This window comes from Bufo gargarizans, chromosome 2 (genome assembly GCF_014858855.1).
Source record: "Bufo gargarizans isolate SCDJY-AF-19 chromosome 2, ASM1485885v1, whole genome shotgun sequence".
NCBI lineage: Eukaryota > Metazoa > Chordata > Amphibia > Anura > Bufonidae > Bufo > Bufo gargarizans.
This window is the reverse complement of record NC_058081.1, coordinates 666869257-666886140: the sequence shown is the minus strand read 5'-3', so window position 1 is coordinate 666886140 and position 16884 is coordinate 666869257. Positions and strand designations below refer to the sequence as shown.

Here is a 16884-nt window from a genome sequence, read left to right as displayed (position 1 = left end):
TCCCCACGAAAAACAAATGCAATATTTTCTTAGCACTCTGCCTCGTGCTGCTCCCCTGTTACTCCTTCTGGATATGTGAGAATAAGTTGATAACTTGGTGGTACCATTCTCCTTGTTCAATGGGGTGTGTCCCTACACAGTCTGACAGTGTCATCCCTGAATTGACAGTGTAGAGAACGGTAACACTCAGTTGTCCACTTATCCACATATTTCAAAGAGGAATAAAAGTTGCTCCAAAATGCGAAGTATTTTCAGACTGGCCTAAATGTACTCTTTACAAAGCTGATGCTGTACAGATGCAGTAGAGCCCAGTTTGATAAGTTTCTTTACTATCATGGACCATTATGAAAATTTTGAATTTAGTTTATAACATTTACATATCAAACTCATCTCTGCTACACCTGTGGTATTCTTTGGTACAGTATAGTATGAATATCTAAAAAGGGGTTGTGCAACTTTTTTAAACAGACCTCAAAGAGTGGCCTGACCAAAAAATAAAAAAATGGATGACATCCATTTTTTTTTGCGGATCCATTGTAACAATGCCTAAAATGGACAAGAATAGGACATGTTAAATTTTTTTTGCAGGGCTACGTAACAGACATACGGATGCGGACCCATTGAAATGAATGGGTCTGCATCCTATCTGCAAAAAAAAAAAGGAACGGACACGGAAACAAACAACTTTTGTGTGCATGTAGCCTTTCTCTGAAAATTTAGTTGACAGTAGTCACCCATGTGGTACGTCCCTCCATTGACAGTATGTTGATTCCAAGAGACCCAGGACCTGTGGAGGCAGCTGTGAAGCGATGGAATGGGGACCCTGCGTCAGAGACCAGGTAAGTATGATCACCACCGCAGGTCCAGCCACTGTGTAAGGTCTGCTCATCGAGGGCTACGTATACATGGATCCATGACCAGAGTAACATTAGCTTCATATATCAACAGCTGTTACTATGTTGCCTGTATACAATGATAAAAATGTTGTGCAGACATTGTCTGCAGCCAATCACAGGCCACAGCAGTCTCATGATGCAAGAGGATCCGGTCTCCGCTGTGGCCAGTGATTGGCTGTGGCAATGTTGAACCAGATGTTTTAGCAAGGCAGGAGTGAGGGGCTAACACTGGGAAGCAGGTAAGCAAGCTTCCCTTTACAGGTCTGGCCAAGTGGGGGGTTTGCAAACCCCACTCCCCCCCATTCTTGCACAACCCTTTTAAAGATGCTGATACCTCACAACAGATATTACGTACACATTACTTACAAGACAATTACAGAAGTATCACCAAACCCCACAAGCAGTTTATCATCTGCATTAATATTTGCAACATATAGTCACGCTCAGCCTACTGCATCAAGACATAGTCTGGGCAAAACACAAGCTGTACATGCAAGACCAGTTAGGGTGGTTGGTTATAAGCAAGCAGCTGGTCAGGGGCATGTACAAGCATGTTAGCTAGGAAGCAGCAGTCCTGCATTAATGGTTAAGCAGAAAGGAGAGGCAGTAAGATATGAAAGGTACCTGGAATGACAGTGGGCTTTGTGGTGGTCTTGAAGTTAAGCAGCGCAGCCTTTGACTTTCCTCGTTGGTTCTCAGCTATAACCACCAACTCGTATTCGGCATTCCAGTCCAGTGAGTGAAGCATAATGTGATCACTGTTTGATGGGATCCTCATTTCAGGTTTCCAGTCTGCAGAGTTTTTCTAGGGAAATAGGTACAGAACAATGATTGACATTCAGCACAGAATGTAATCAATGTATTATCAAACTATAAGATGCGTAGAATGATAGAACTAAGTTTAGATGGATAATAAAGATTTCTGTGAAATGTTGTTCTACTATTGCCTGCTTACACACCCACTGGGGCAAGTTTACTAATCCCATCTAGGGATGACCCAAATTACCACCTACTGTTTAGCTTACTTTGCAGAATTTTGTAGTAGAATTTCAGCGCAAGCTTGATGCAATGTAATGCATCTTGGGACACCCCCCTCTTCCCTTCCCAACCCATCTAATGAACGAGACACAGTGGATTTTTCTAAAAGTAAAACTTCACCAAATTGCACCACAACAGGGTCTGAGCCCAGTCACATTGGTAAATGTCGGCCACTATCTTACATGCACTCATTAGGGTACATATGTTCACAAAGAAAAAATACAGATGGAATTTGCAGTAGAGATCCAAGACTGCTCCACAAAATGTCTGCCTCGGATTTCCATCTACAACTGCTGTTGGACCTCACATGGACTGTCCCCATTCAATGACCAATCAGAGTTTCTACGTGAAATTCACTTCCAGAAGAGGAAAACATCACTTCCAAATTGTGGGAAAAACACACAGATGTATGGAGGGCAATGCAGAATGCTATTACACACGATGGGCTGCAGATCAGACGGAAGGCAAGAGAGATGCAATAGACTGCTAAACTTGTAGTTGAGTATATAGGAATGGCTGATGGAAACCTCGATGGAGGCTCCAAAAACATATGTGAACAGAGCCCCAGTCCTTAAGCTGGTAAAATACATGAGGTGGGCTTGCTTGAGATTGGGGTAGGAGTTTCACAATTGATCTTTTATGTGAAGAATAGTCTATTGCATGAGCACTTCTGTACATAACACCCCAATTCCTAGTTAACACCTCTTGGACATGCTCCTCTGTTGCCTATGTCAACCCTGAGTTAGTGCTGGGAGGAAGAAATAAGCAGAACTGGGACAGCGTGCATTTAAAAAAACTGTTGGTTCCTCAAATGCCCTCTAGACCAACAAACTGTTCACAACATATCAGTGAAAAGCAATAATTCCCACAGGAACATTTACCATTAACCAAAAAAGCACCAAACAAATTGCAGTTTCAGGCAATTCACAGTAAGTGTACTTACAGCTTTGTGGCGGACCAGATAGTGGAGGATTGGAGAACCGCCATCATCTTGCTTGTGGAGGACAACTCTAAATGAATTTCCATCTTCTCCAACGCGGCCGGACAGCTTTGGAGGACTTGGTTCTCCTGGAAAGAATCAGTGTTTCTTATGGTTAAATGATGGCTGACACAATCTGAATACCTAACAAAGAAGAGCTGACAGCGTTATGCACAGCCCAGCACTTAGATAATAGTGAATGGACGTGAGATAACTTCTATTCTTATTATACTCAATAGCTTATAGGATCAAAACCAGCCAACTAGATACAACATTAATATTCCGAAACAATATATTTTTTTTCTCGTTAATAATTTCACTACATAATTGCAAATGTACAATGTGAGTCCAACATCATATAGCGCTATAGAACATTCACACAAGGGCTGTATTGGTTTTATATACAATAGTAAGTTTGGTGCATCTATGATCTAAGTTTATGCTCTATCTTTTTAGGAATACATGTATTGCTTTTTATATTACTAGTGGTCTATGTGATGCTAGAATTTTTTATATTTATTAGATATTATCAAACTAAATATTTTAATAAAGCTCATTGCTATATAATTATTTCTTCAAGGTCTGTCATACACATAATAACTTGAGAGGAACCAGACAATTCCGGCAGGATCGGCTAACTATCTTATGTGTATTGGGGCCTCCTGACTCTTCCACAACAGAGGATGTCAGATGAAAGATGTCAACACCCGATCCTTTGCGCTCAGGAGAGATAAACCGCAGCCAGAAGTGTCTGGCCGTGAGCTTACTCCCTTCTCCCCACTGACAGCACATTCACAATCTACTGAATAGAATGTACACGTGTATGCAAAGTCAGAAGGACTACCTATCACCTGGATGAGCATTCGGCAGACAGTTATTTTTTTGTTTATCTGAAGAAAACTGACTTTTATGATTACTAAGATCCAGGTTAGGCTACTTTCACATCTGCGTTTTTGCTGTCCAGTTTTGAGATCCGGCATGGAATCTCAAAACCACAGCAAAATGCTTCTGTTATTATACAACTGGCTGCATCTGTTCTGAATGGATCCGGTTGTATTATTTTGAAAATGAAGAAACCGGATCTAAAACCTTTTGCGTCCGGAAAAAAAAAAAACGGATTGAGCCCCATTGACCTACATGGTTTTTGGTGCCTTCTTCTCCAGTTTTCCATGCCAGACACATGTGGCCGGCATGGAAACGCAACAAACCGGGGCAGAATACATTCTGGTGCACTCCGTTCCGGTTTGTTCAGTTTTGTCCCCATTGACAATGAATTGTGCTGCAGTTTTGAGAGCTGTGATGGATCTCAAAACCAGACAGCACAACGCAGATGTGAAAGTAGCCTTAGAGCTACCAAATTCTTTGCCTCAATACACATGAGCTGCCAGCTTGTATTCCCAACCAATTAAAGGTCATCTATCAGAAGATTTGTCCCTATGACACTGGCTGACCTGTTACATGTGCACTTGGCAGCTGAAGGCATCTGTGTTGGTTCCACATTCATATGTGCCCGCATTGTTGAGAAAAATGATGTTTTAATATGTGCAAATAAGCAGCTCTCTCTGTAGTGACAATGCCCTCATTGCTCCTAGAGGCTCATTTGCATATATTAAAACTTTAATTTTTTTTCAGCAATGCAGGCACATATGAACATGGAACCAACACCGATGCCTTCTGCTGCCAAGTGCACATGCAACAGGTCAGCCTTTTTTATGTTACAAATCTTACATACTGCATACTTGAGCATTGGTGAATGAGATGTTGTTATAAATATTTATATTCAAAAATATTTCTATATAAAAAAAATATCAGAAAAAAGTCTCAAAGCTAAACAATATGAAACACTGGCAAAGAAAAGAAGGATTCAAACAGACAATCACATTTACTAAATAATATCTTGCTCACCAAGTACAACCCCAGTTCCAAAAAAGTTGGAAGTCTGTGTAAAATGTACATAAAAACAGAATGAAATTATTCGAAAATCTCCTAGACCCACATAGATCATAGAACACATGCCAGATGTTGAAAATAAGACATTTTACCTTTCCATGAAAACAAAAACAAAAAAACCAAAAAAATAATAATTTAGAACTTGATGGCAGCAACACATCTCAAAAAAGTTGGGACAGGGGTGAAAAAATACTGGAAAAGTAAGTAGTACTAATAAAAAACTGCTGGAGATGCAATTTACAGCTAGTTCACATGACTGGGTATAAAATGAACATGTTAGGGAGGCAGAGTCACCCAGAAGCAAAGATGGCCAGAAGTTCACCAATTTGTGAAAAACTGCATCTAAAAAAATGTTTCTCAAAGTAAAAATGTAAAGACTTTGAATATTCCCCTATCTACAGTACATAATATCAAAAGATTCAGACAATCTGGAGAGACCCATGTGCTCAAGAAACAAGTCAGGCGGTCAGTATTGGATGCTCGTGATTTACAGGCCCTTAGGCTGCACTGCATTAAAAACAGGTAAGATTCTGTGCAGACAATCACTGCATGGGTTCAGGAACACTTCCAGAAATCATTGTCTGTGGACATAGTTCCCGCAGTCCACAAATGCATGCTAAATCTGTATCATGCAAAGAATAAGCTCCATGTGAACATTATTCAGAAATTCTGCTGTCTTCTATGGCCCAAAATGCATTTAAAATGGACTGAGGCACAATGGAAAATTGTTCTGTGGTCAGATGAATCCAAATTCGAGATTCCTTTTGGAAACCAAAGACACCATGTCCTGTAGACTCAAAAGGAGAGGGACCAGGGACCATCCAGCTTGTTATCAGCACACAGTTCAGAAGTCTGCATCTCTGATGGTATAGGGTTGCATTAGTGCAGGGTTCACATCTGCGTTGTGCACTCTAGTACTCTCTTCTGATCACTGTATCTGGCATACATGCCGGCTTTTGGCCAAACAAAAAATACCACATGCAGCATTTTTTGTCCAGGCGAGAGCAGGCATATATGCCAGAAAATGGCCGGATCCCATTATAGTCAATGGGGATCTGGCGGTCCACAGTGGTATCTGGCTATGCATGAACGCAGCGTTACACATCTTGAAAGGAACTATCAATGCTGAACAGTACATTTTAGTACAAATTTTAGAACATATGATCCCATTAAGACAATGTATCTTTCAGGGAAGGCCTTGCATAATTCAGCAAAACAAAGCTAAACCACATACGGCATCCATCACAACAGCATGGCTTCTCAGAAGAAGAGTCCAGGTGCTGAACTGGCTGTCTGTGGTCTAGACCTTTCACCAACAGAAAACATTTGGAGCATCATGAAAATCCAGCAAAAAGGACCAGGGACTGTTGAGCAGACATAATCCTACATCAGACAAGAATGGGGAAACATTCCTTTCTCAAAACTCCAGCAATTGGTCTCCTACAGAATGCAGACATAGTCCTGTCTCATCTTTTTTTAGATGCATTGCTGCCATCAAGCTCTAAATGAGTCAATTGTTTTCATGAAATGGTAAAATGTCTCACTTTCAATGTATGATGGTTTCTATGATCCATGGTGAATAATATATGGCTCTATGAAATTTGCTACTCATTACATTCTGTTTTTAGTCAGATTTATTTAGAGTTTACAATGTCCCAACATTTTTGGCGTTGGTATTGTAGGTGCATTAGCCCAGAGAACAATGTTACTGAACTGAATGAGTGCTTGAGTTTATGCATTTATTTAGATCTTTTTGGGTTATTTTTTATTTATTTTTTGCATCATCTGGATTGTATGTAATTTAGGCTTCTTTCACACTGGTGTTCGGATTGTCCGGCAGGCTGTTCCAACGTTTTTTGTCCGACCGCCTTGCGGCATGTTTGCCATGCGGCTGCATCTCCGGGCCGTCCCCATTATAGTGAATGGGGCAGGACTTCCACCAGTGTGAAAGAAGTTTAGAGTTATATCTCTCTGTAAGAAATGTCTTTTTTATAAATAGGAATAAATGAAATGTAATAAAAATGTCCTACTGTACGAGTAGAAAGTTGATGCAGCCGATGTGCCATGGTTACAGATTAAAAGTACACCCTTCCTGTTACTTGCTGAATTACAACTGTATAGGCATCTATATAGGTATCAGGCTAATGTTATTAGCTGGGTGTACAATATATCCCTGAAGAGACTTGATATATACAGTTTATTTAAAAAAATATCACAGCTTGCAAAATGATGCCAGTGTGAGACAGAAGAACAGACACAAGCAAACAGGCCATGACAGAGAGAGTAAAGGAGAGAGTGCGGCTTCACAGGGAAACCCCACTGAGCTCTGAACTTGAAGCACCATAAGCAGACATGCCAGACAGAGCAGGTCATGAAAATTAAAGAAGAAAAATAATACAAAATCATTAAATTATATAGTTACATAGATGCACACCAAAAATATTTTTTCCCAAGACAAAGGTACTCAAATCCTTTACAAGGGTTGTTCACCTTTTGGGGGTATTTGGGCAAACTCCCATTCTGGCCAGATCTGCAAAGCGAGGCATACTTACCTTTTTTCTGTATTTGGGTCCTGCCTCCTTTGCCAACACTGCCTTGCTCAATGTCAACATCTGCTTTGATGCCACTGCGGGCAATAACTGGCCGCAGCAGAGACCTGCCCCCTTGCATTACATGAACAATTGACAGGATGTAAGGTGCTCAAGTCACTGCCAAAGAGAATGTTGACAATGGGGGACCTGAGCAAGGCAGTGGTGGCGGGGGAGCGATGGAGCCGGGACTCAGCAGCAGGGAATAGGTAAGTATGCTTCCCTTTGCAAGTCTGGCCAGGAGAAGGAGGTCTGCTCAAACACCCCAAAAGGTAAACAACCACTTTCAGTGTATCAGTCATTGCATCTACTGAGTATTTGTGATTGCCTATATCAATTGTCTGTCATATTCTCCATCCATGCTTTGGATTCTTAAAATAATAGTACTGAATAAAACATTTATACTAATATCTCATGCACTAAAATTTTGAGATTCCTCTTTTCTAAAATGTCAACACCAATAAAGCTCCAATATTCAACGCAGTCTTAAACTCTCCTTCTTTGATAATTTTGGATCTATCTTCATTTGCAAATAAATAATAATAGATTAATAGATTCTTATAAATGCTACTCTTTTGAAGTGTTTACTTTCTAAAGCACAAAAGCAGCTAAATGGCCCTTAAATATTGATAAGAGCCTTAGCGGATAATCCACTGTTTCTCTGAGGATTAAGCCCATAATTCTTATAAACTCCAGTTTTATAAGTGGTCGCAGAGGTACTTTAGTGTTCCATTCCCAAGGACTGAAGAAGAGTGGAATTTTTATTATGGGAAAAAAAAAAGAAGAATTGCACTGCCCTTTATAGGAAGGTTACTCAGTGAACAGGACCTGCCAATTGTAAGAAACAAATAAAGTATAAAACAAAACAAAAAACAAAATCAAAGAAATAAATGACTGAGCTGCAAACAGAAATAGCAAACTAAAAATGCAGGGGTTAGTGATGAATGCAGCTAATAAGAAAAGAGGATTAGTGAGGAGAGAGTGGAAGATTAGTCACTTGAAAATACATCTGGCATAGTCACTGAGGGAAAGAAAAATCATTACAGAAGACATGGTTAAATGAAGGAGATGGATTTGACAGGCTGTTGTGAAATTCTGGAGATCATATCTTTTGACTGGAAATAAATGGTGTCAAAACATGCAACCAGGTTTTACAGACAAGCGCCGATTAGCATTGATAGGCAGGAGACATGCAACTTCATGCATCATGCATTAGGAATAAAGGAACCAAACAACATGACTTTCATTATTCCAGTTCAGTGTTTCCTACAGTCAAATAAGTAATTTACTCCTTTGTCTGCGCCTCTGTGCAACTTTAATACAGAGCACAGTATTCCTAGCCTATTCTTTTTTATTATTTTTCTCTACTTAGTATGAAATGTATTCAGTTCAAGCAGTACCTATGTTAACTTGCAAGCTAGCTCTTTTATACCACACTTGTAGCCAAAGGACCCTTGGAAGCCCAGAAACAGACAACCACTTTTTTGTGCAAGATGAATGAAGGCATGCCAATTAAAGTCATCTCAAGATGAATTGTTTCTATTTAAAAAAAGGTGCAGCTTTTTATATAATTGACAGCGATGTAATGGTCAATCAGCAAGGTAACTTCTCCATTTAGAAGCAAACACGCAACTAATAATAACCAAGCTTCCAGATCAATATAACTTTAGCTGTAGGCAACACTTCTACTTACATTCTGGTAAAGACTGGCAGTGGTCATCTTACAACCCTTTGTTTCCACTACCGGGAATTGTGGTCACTTTAAGCTCATGCTTGCTACAAGTATCAGATAAATAAGCACTTAGGCTGTTCTGGATATTCAGACTTATAACGTTGTTATTGTTTCAATGCGCTTCAAGTACTTTGATTGCTTTTAACAGTAATAAGCTGATATTTCATAAAGCATCTGCATGCTCAGCATCTATGCCTTTTCATATTAGGAGTTAGAATCTTAGAGAAGTTGATGTTCTTCTGACCAAATTTCTATCAAATATTTGGAGAATAACTTTCAGTTGTGGAACATTGGGGAAACTATGATTACTGCAGGCCTGGGCAAAGTAATACGCATTCAAGTGCTGGTACAGGTTGGTGTACCACTGTATGGGGTCCGAGTCTGAGGGCACTGAACTATTATAACTCAGCTAACTGCAAAGGTGGAGACAAATCAAACAGAGCAGGTCGTTTCTTTGTCCTCTCAATGTCTCTGCTCCTTGGGGAGGATCATTTCACATGTTAGTGGCACTAAATTGTCATTGGAATTAAGGATGCACCTAAAAGGGGAAATTAAGTGTTAATTACTAAACTGGACCTCAACAGGACCTAACCATGTTTTTTTTAGGAATCATAACATTTTAACATTTAACATTTTAAATAATTTTAGGAACAATGATGGGGTCCAAGCAACCCCCTAGTTTTCTGTCTAATTATATGAATATGTCATATATGAAACTGAGAATAAGATTCCTTATAACGGTTGTAAGCAGTTCAGCAGTTGTGACTAAATGCAAAACTGTCCCTTGTAACAGAAGATACAGTAGGACATATTTATGAATAATCTACAATGTACTGCACTTTTTTGCTATACATATAGAACTGCAATCACCTTGTTTTTTGTGACTACGAATCAGTATGTATCGCATTGCAGCATTCAATGCAAAAATAATGTGTCTGAAAGCACATTACGCTGTATCAGTCCTTTGTATCTGCATATCCCAGTAGAGACATGAATACACAGACTTGCATCTTCACAAAGGAGTATTTTAATATATATTTTTGTAATTACTTGAAATGTCTGTGCACAATATTTTTCTAGAATCTTAATATTTTACCTGTAGGCATTATACTGATCATAGCAAACAATAGTGAACTGATCACTTGCATTGCTTCACATGGGATTTTCATGGGCTGGTTGCCTTGACTGAAAGTTACAATAACGACAAGTAATAAAGCAAAAATGTCCAATAAATTCTGGTGTGAGAATCTATTGTTTTGTTACCTTAGCCACTCAACACTAAATTGTCTGCTGCTTATCATATGCCAACTATTGCCCCCTCACCCTTCTATAAAATTAAGCAGTAAGTTTACATCTGAGCTAAAATCTATATGTTCTACCTATGCTTAGCATGGGAAGGAGCCTAGAAAACCTAGAGAATCTCATCTTTTCTCCCAGAAAGAAAAGTTCTCCCGACTATGCCGCAAAAGCAACCAGAACAAATAATTTTACCTTCTGTTCACCAGCGAGGAGGACATCAGCAGCACCATGCAAGTCACATGACAATTCACATGATAGCACGCACATGATTGGTTGAAAGGAAAGTGGAGGGAGGTCACATGAAAAATATAAAAAGAACGTAAACGATGAGAGAAGGGGAGAAACATTTAAGGGCTAAATAAAGGGAAGGTAACATAAAACATAGGTGACAAAAAGCTGGAAACATATAAAACAAAATTACTGCTGGAAATGGTAAGCGGCTCATTTTTGGAACATTTAGCAGGAAAAAAATGCATTATTGCATTAATTACAATAACAGTAAGACAAGATTATTTCTGCTTGCAGAAGACCTGAAAGATAAAACACGTTGAAAGGGGAAATTTGTTAACATTAGTGATTAGCCTTGAGGAAAAAGGTGAAACCTGTAGAAGAAATGGTTGCTTTAATTGTAAGCTCTTTGAACCAGTAATAGTTGCACAAACTGTTGCTCCCAAATTGCATGAAATGTCTGGCTTGTAAACGTGTATCTTACATCAATAAAAAAAACAAGCACTTAAGGTGGAAATGCAGCTTTCTGGTCGATTTATTTGGCTATGATCCATGTAAACTGGAATAAAATTATGTAAGAGAAAGTTAAAAGAAAAAAGTTTAGCCACACCAGCACGTGTTGCTTAAGGAACTGAAACGTGTTAATCCCCCCCAAAAAAATTGGGCCCTAGACAATGTGAAATTCCCTGCTGTACTCATCAATGGTGTGATAAAAAGAGCTGATGTTTGAAGATGCCAGGACAGTGAAATGAGATGTAGAAATGAAAGAAAACAATCCATGTCATGATCTATGAACACTGCCCTGAAATAGCCACCCCTAAAAACACCCATGACTAGAGCATTCTCATCGGTCAAGTATGTCTTACATTTAGTACATAAGTAGGGATGAGCGAACTCGAACTGTATAGTTCGGGTTCGTACCGAATTTTGGGGTGTCCGTGACACGGACCCGAACCCGGACATTTTCGTAAAAGTCCGGGTTCGGGTTCGGTGTTCGTCGCTTTCTTGGCGCTTTTGTGACGCTTTCTTGGCGCTTTTTGAAAGGCTGCAAAGCAGCCAATCAACAAGCGTCATACTACTTGCCCCAAGAGGCCGTCACAGCCATGCCTACTATTGGCATGGCTGTGATTGGCCAGAGCACCATGTGACCCAGCCTCTATTTAAGCTGGAGTCACATAGCGCCGCCCGTCACTCTGCTCTGATTAGCGTAGGGAGAGGTTGCGGATGCGACAGTAGGGCGAGATTAGGCAGATTAACTCCTCCAAAGGACTTCACTTGATTAATCGATCGATCTGCAGCTGTGCATCATTGAGCTGCTGATACTCAAATGCTCACTCACTGTTTTTAGGCTGCCCAGACCGTTTGTCAGTCACTTTTTTATGGGGTGATCGGCGGCCATTTTGTGTCTTGTGCGGTGCTGCGACCAAGTGCATCCAAGCTGCGACCAAGTGCATTTAACCCTCAATGGTGTGGTTGTTTTTTGGCTAAAGCCTACATCAGGGTGAAGCTGTCACACCAAGTGCATTTAACCAGCAATAGTCTGTTCATTTTTTGGCCATATACTAAATCAGGGGCAAGCTGCGCCTGTCACCAAGTGCATTTAACCCTCAATGGTGTGGTTGTTTTTTGGCTAAAGCCTACATCAGGGTGAAGCTGTCACACCAAGTGCATTTAACCAGCAATAGTCTGTTCATTTTTTGGCCATATACTAAATCAGGGGCAAGCTGCGCCTGTCACCAAGTGCATTTAACCCTCAATGGTGTGGTTGTTTTTTGGCTAAAGCCTACATCAGGGTGAAGCTGTCACACCAAGTGCATTTAACCAGCAATAGTCTGTTCATTTTTTGGCCATATACTACATCAGGGGCAAGCTGCGCCCGTCACCAAGTGCATTTAACCCTCAGTAGTGTGGTTGGTGAAGCTGTGACACCAAGTGCATTTAACCAGCAATAGTCTGTTCATTTTTTGGCCATATACTACATCAGGGGCAAGCTGCGCCCGTCACCAAGTGCATTTAACCAGCAATAGTGTGGTTATTTTTTGGCCATATCCCAGTCTAATTCTGTCACTAAATCCATACCGGTCACCCAGCGCCTAAATACTAGGCCTCAAATTTATATCCCGCTAAATCTCTCGTTACCGCTGTCCTGTTGTGGCTGGGAAAGTTATTTAGTGTCCGTCAAAGCACATTTTTTGTTCTGGGTTGAAGTACAATTCCCAATTTAGCAATTTCATAATTTAGTGGTTCCTGCTATATCAGAGCTATTTGAAATCTATCCCTAAAAGGGTATATAATATTCAAGGTGCACATAGGGTCATTCAGAATAACTTCACACACACGCTACTGTGCATTTCCAAGTCTAATTCTGTCACTAAATCCATACCGGTCACCCAGCGCCTAAATACTAGGCCTCAAATTTATATCCCGCTAAATCTCTCGTTACCGCTGTCCTGTTGTAGCTGGGAAAGTTATTTAGTGTCCGTCAAAGCACATTTTTTGTTCTGGGTTGAAGTACAATTCCCAATTTAGCAATTTCATAATTTAGTGGTTCCTGCTATATCAGAGCTATTTGAAATCTATCCCTAAAAGGGTATATAATATTCAAGGTGCACATAGGGTCATTCAGAATAACTTCACACACACGCTTCTGTGCATTTCCAAGTCTAATTCTGTCACTAAATCCATACCGGTCACCCAGCGCCTAAATACTAGGCCTCAAATTTATATCCCGCTAAATCTCTCGTTACCGCTGTCCTGTTGTAGCTGGGAAAGTTATTTAGTGTCCGTCAAAGCACATTTTTTGTTCTGGGTTGAAGTACAATTCCCAATTTAGCAATTTCATAATTTAGTGGTTCCTGCTATATCAGAGCTATTTGAAATCTATCCCTAAAAGGGTATATAATATTCAAGGTGCACATAGGGTCATTCAGAATAACTTCACACACACGCTTCTGTGCATTTCCAAGTCTAATTCTGTCACTAAATCCATACCGGTCACCCAGCGCCTAAATACTAGGCCTCAAATTTATATCCCGCTAAATCTCTCGTTACCGCTGTCCTGTTGTAGCTGGGAAAGTTATTTAGTGTCCGTCAAAGCACATTTTTTGTTCTGGGTTGAAGTACAATTCCCAATTTAGCAATTTTATATCAGAGCTATTTGAAATCTATCCCTAAAAGGGTATATAATATTCAAGGTGCACATAGGGTCATTCAGAATAACTTCACACACACGCTTCTGTGCATTTCCAAGTCTAATTCTGTCACTAAATCCATACTGGTCACCCAGCGCCTAAATACTAGGCCTCAAATTTATATCCCGCTAAATCTCTCGTTACCGCTGTCCTGTTGTAGCTGGGAAAGTTATTTAGTGTCCGTCAAAGCACATTTTTTGTTCTGGGTTGAAGTACAATTCCCAATTTAGCAATTTCATAATTTAGTGGTTCCTGCTATATCAGAGCTATTTGAAATCTATCCCTAAAAGGGTATATAATATTCAAGGTGCACATAGGGTCATTCAGAATAACTTCACACACACGCTACTGTGCATTTCCAAGTCTAATTCTGTCACTAAATCCATACCGGTCACCCAGCGCCTAAATACTAGGCCTCAAATTTATATCCCGCTAAATCTCTCGTTACCGCTGTCCTGTTGTAGCTGGGAAAGTTATTTAGTGTCCGTCAAAGCACATTTTTTGTTCTGGGTTGAAGTACAATTCCCAATTTAGCAATTTCATAATTTAGTGGTTCCTGCTATATCAGAGCTATTTGAAATCTATCCCTAAAAGGGTATATAATATTCAAGGTGCACATAGGGTCATTCAGAATAACTTCACACACACGCTTCTGTGCATTTCCAAGTCTAATTCTGTCACTAAATCCATACCGGTCACCCAGCGCCTAAATACTAGGCCTCAAATTTATATCCCGCTAAATCTCTCGTTACCGCTGTCCTGTTGTAGCTGGGAAAGTTATTTAGTGTCCGTCAAAGCACATTTTTTGTTCTGGGTTGAAGTACAATTCCCAATTTAGCAATTTCATAATTTAGTGGTTCCTGCTATATCAGAGCTATTTGAAATCTATCCCTAAAAGGGTATATAATATTCAAGGTGCACATAGGGTCATTCAGAATAACTTCACACACACGCTTCTGTGCATTTCCAAGTCTAATTCTGTCACTAAATCCATACCGGTCACCCAGCGCCTAAATACTAGGCCTCAAATTTATATCCCGCTAAATCTCTCGTTACCGCTGTCCTGTTGTGGCTGGGAAAGTTATTTAGTGTCCGTCAAAGCACATTTTTTGTTCTGGGTTGAAGTACAATTCCCAATTTAGCAATTTCATAATTTAGTGGTTCCTGCTATATCAGAGCTATTTGAAATCTATCCCTAAAAGGGTATATAATATTCAAGGTGCACATAGGGTCATTCAGAATAACTTCACACACACGCTTCTGTGCATTTCCAAGTCTAATTCTGTCACTAAATCCATACCGGTCACCCAGCGCCTAAATACTAGGCCTCAAATTTATATCCCGCTAAATCTCTCGTTACCGCTGTCCTGTTGTAGCTGGGAAAGTTATTTAGTGTCCGTCAAAGCACATTTTTTGTTCTGGGTTGAAGTACAATTCCCAATTTAGCAATTTCATAATTTAGTGGTTCCTGCTATATCAGAGCTATTTGAAATCTATCCCTAAAAGGGTATATAATATTCAAGGTGCACATAGGGTCATTCAGAATAACTTCACACACACGCTACTGTGCATTTCCAAGTCTAATTCTGTCACTAAATCCATACCGGTCACCCAGCGCCTAAATACTAGGCCTCAAATTTATATCCCGCTAAATCTCTCGTTACCGCTGTCCTGTTGTAGCTGGGAAAGTTATTTAGTGTCCGTCAAAGCACATTTTTTGTTCTGGGTTGAAGTACAATTCCCAATTTAGCAATTTCATAATTTAGTGGTTCCTGCTATATCAGAGCTATTTGAAATCTATCCCTAAAAGGGTATATAATATTCAAGGTGCACATAGGGTCATTCAGAATAACTTCACACACACGCTTCTGTGCATTTCCAAGTCTAATTCTGTCACTAAATCCATACCGGTCACCCAGCGCCTAAATACTAGGCCTCAAATTTATATCCCGCTAAATCTCTCGTTACCGCTGTCCTGTTGTAGCTGGGAAAGTTATTTAGTGTCCGTCAAAGCACATTTTTTGTTCTGGGTTGAAGTACAATTCCCAATTTAGCAATTTCATAATTTAGTGGTTCCTGCTATATCAGAGCTATTTGAAATCTATCCCTAAAAGGGTATATAATATTCAAGGTGCACATAGGGTCATTCAGAATAACTTCACACACACGCTTCTGTGCATTTCCAAGTCTAATTCTGTCACTAAATCCATACCGGTCACCCAGCGCCTAAATACTAGGCCTCAAATTTATATCCCGCTAAATCTCTCGTTACCGCTGTCCTGTTGTAGCTGGGAAAGTTATTTAGTGTCCGTCAAAGCACATTTTTTGTTCTGGGTTGAAGTACAATTCCCAATTTAGCAATTTTATATCAGAGCTATTTGAAATCTATCCCTAAAAGGGTATATAATATTCAAGGTGCACATAGGGTCATTCAGAATAACTTCACACACACGCTTCTGTGCATTTCCAAGTCTAATTCTGTCACTAAATCCATACCGGTCACCCAGCGCCTAAATACTAGGCCTCAAATTTATATCCCGCTAAATCTCTCGTTACCGCTGTCCTGTTGTAGCTGGGAAAGTTATTTAGTGTCCGTCAAAGCACATTTTTTGTTCTGGGTTGAAGTACAATTCCCAATTTAGCAATTTCATAATTTAGTGGTTCCTGCTATATCAGAGCTATTTGAAATCTATCCCTAAAAGGGTATATAATATTCAAGGTGCACATAGGGTCATTCAGAATAACTTCACACACACGCTACTGTGCATTTCCAAGTCTAATTCTGTCACTAAATCCATACCGGTCACCCAGCGCCTAAATACTAGGCCTCAAATTTATATCCCGCTAAATCTCTCGTTACCGCTGTCCTGTTGTAGCTGGGAAAGTTATTTAGTGTCCGTCAAAGCACATTTTTTGTTCTGGGTTGAAGTACAATTCCCAATTTAGCAATTTCATAATTTAGTGGTTCCTGCTATATCAGAGC

At 39.9% G+C, this 16884-nt stretch overlaps 1 protein-coding gene across 4 annotated transcripts in view; it reads right to left on the bottom strand.

Annotated features, from left to right (window-relative positions):
- NCAM1 (neural cell adhesion molecule 1) overlaps positions 1 to 16884 on the bottom strand; it is a 415621-nt gene that overhangs the window by 45875 nt on the left and 352862 nt on the right. For all 4 annotated transcript variants that reach the window (XM_044282273.1, XM_044282274.1, XM_044282275.1 and 1 more), the window contains 2 exons: positions 2878 to 3002; positions 1521 to 1701 (listed from right to left, as the gene is read on the bottom strand). In XM_044282273.1, the coding sequence (XP_044138208.1) occupies positions 1521 to 1701; positions 2878 to 3002 (306 nt within the window). The remainder of the gene's footprint in view (positions 1 to 1520; positions 1702 to 2877; positions 3003 to 16884) is intronic.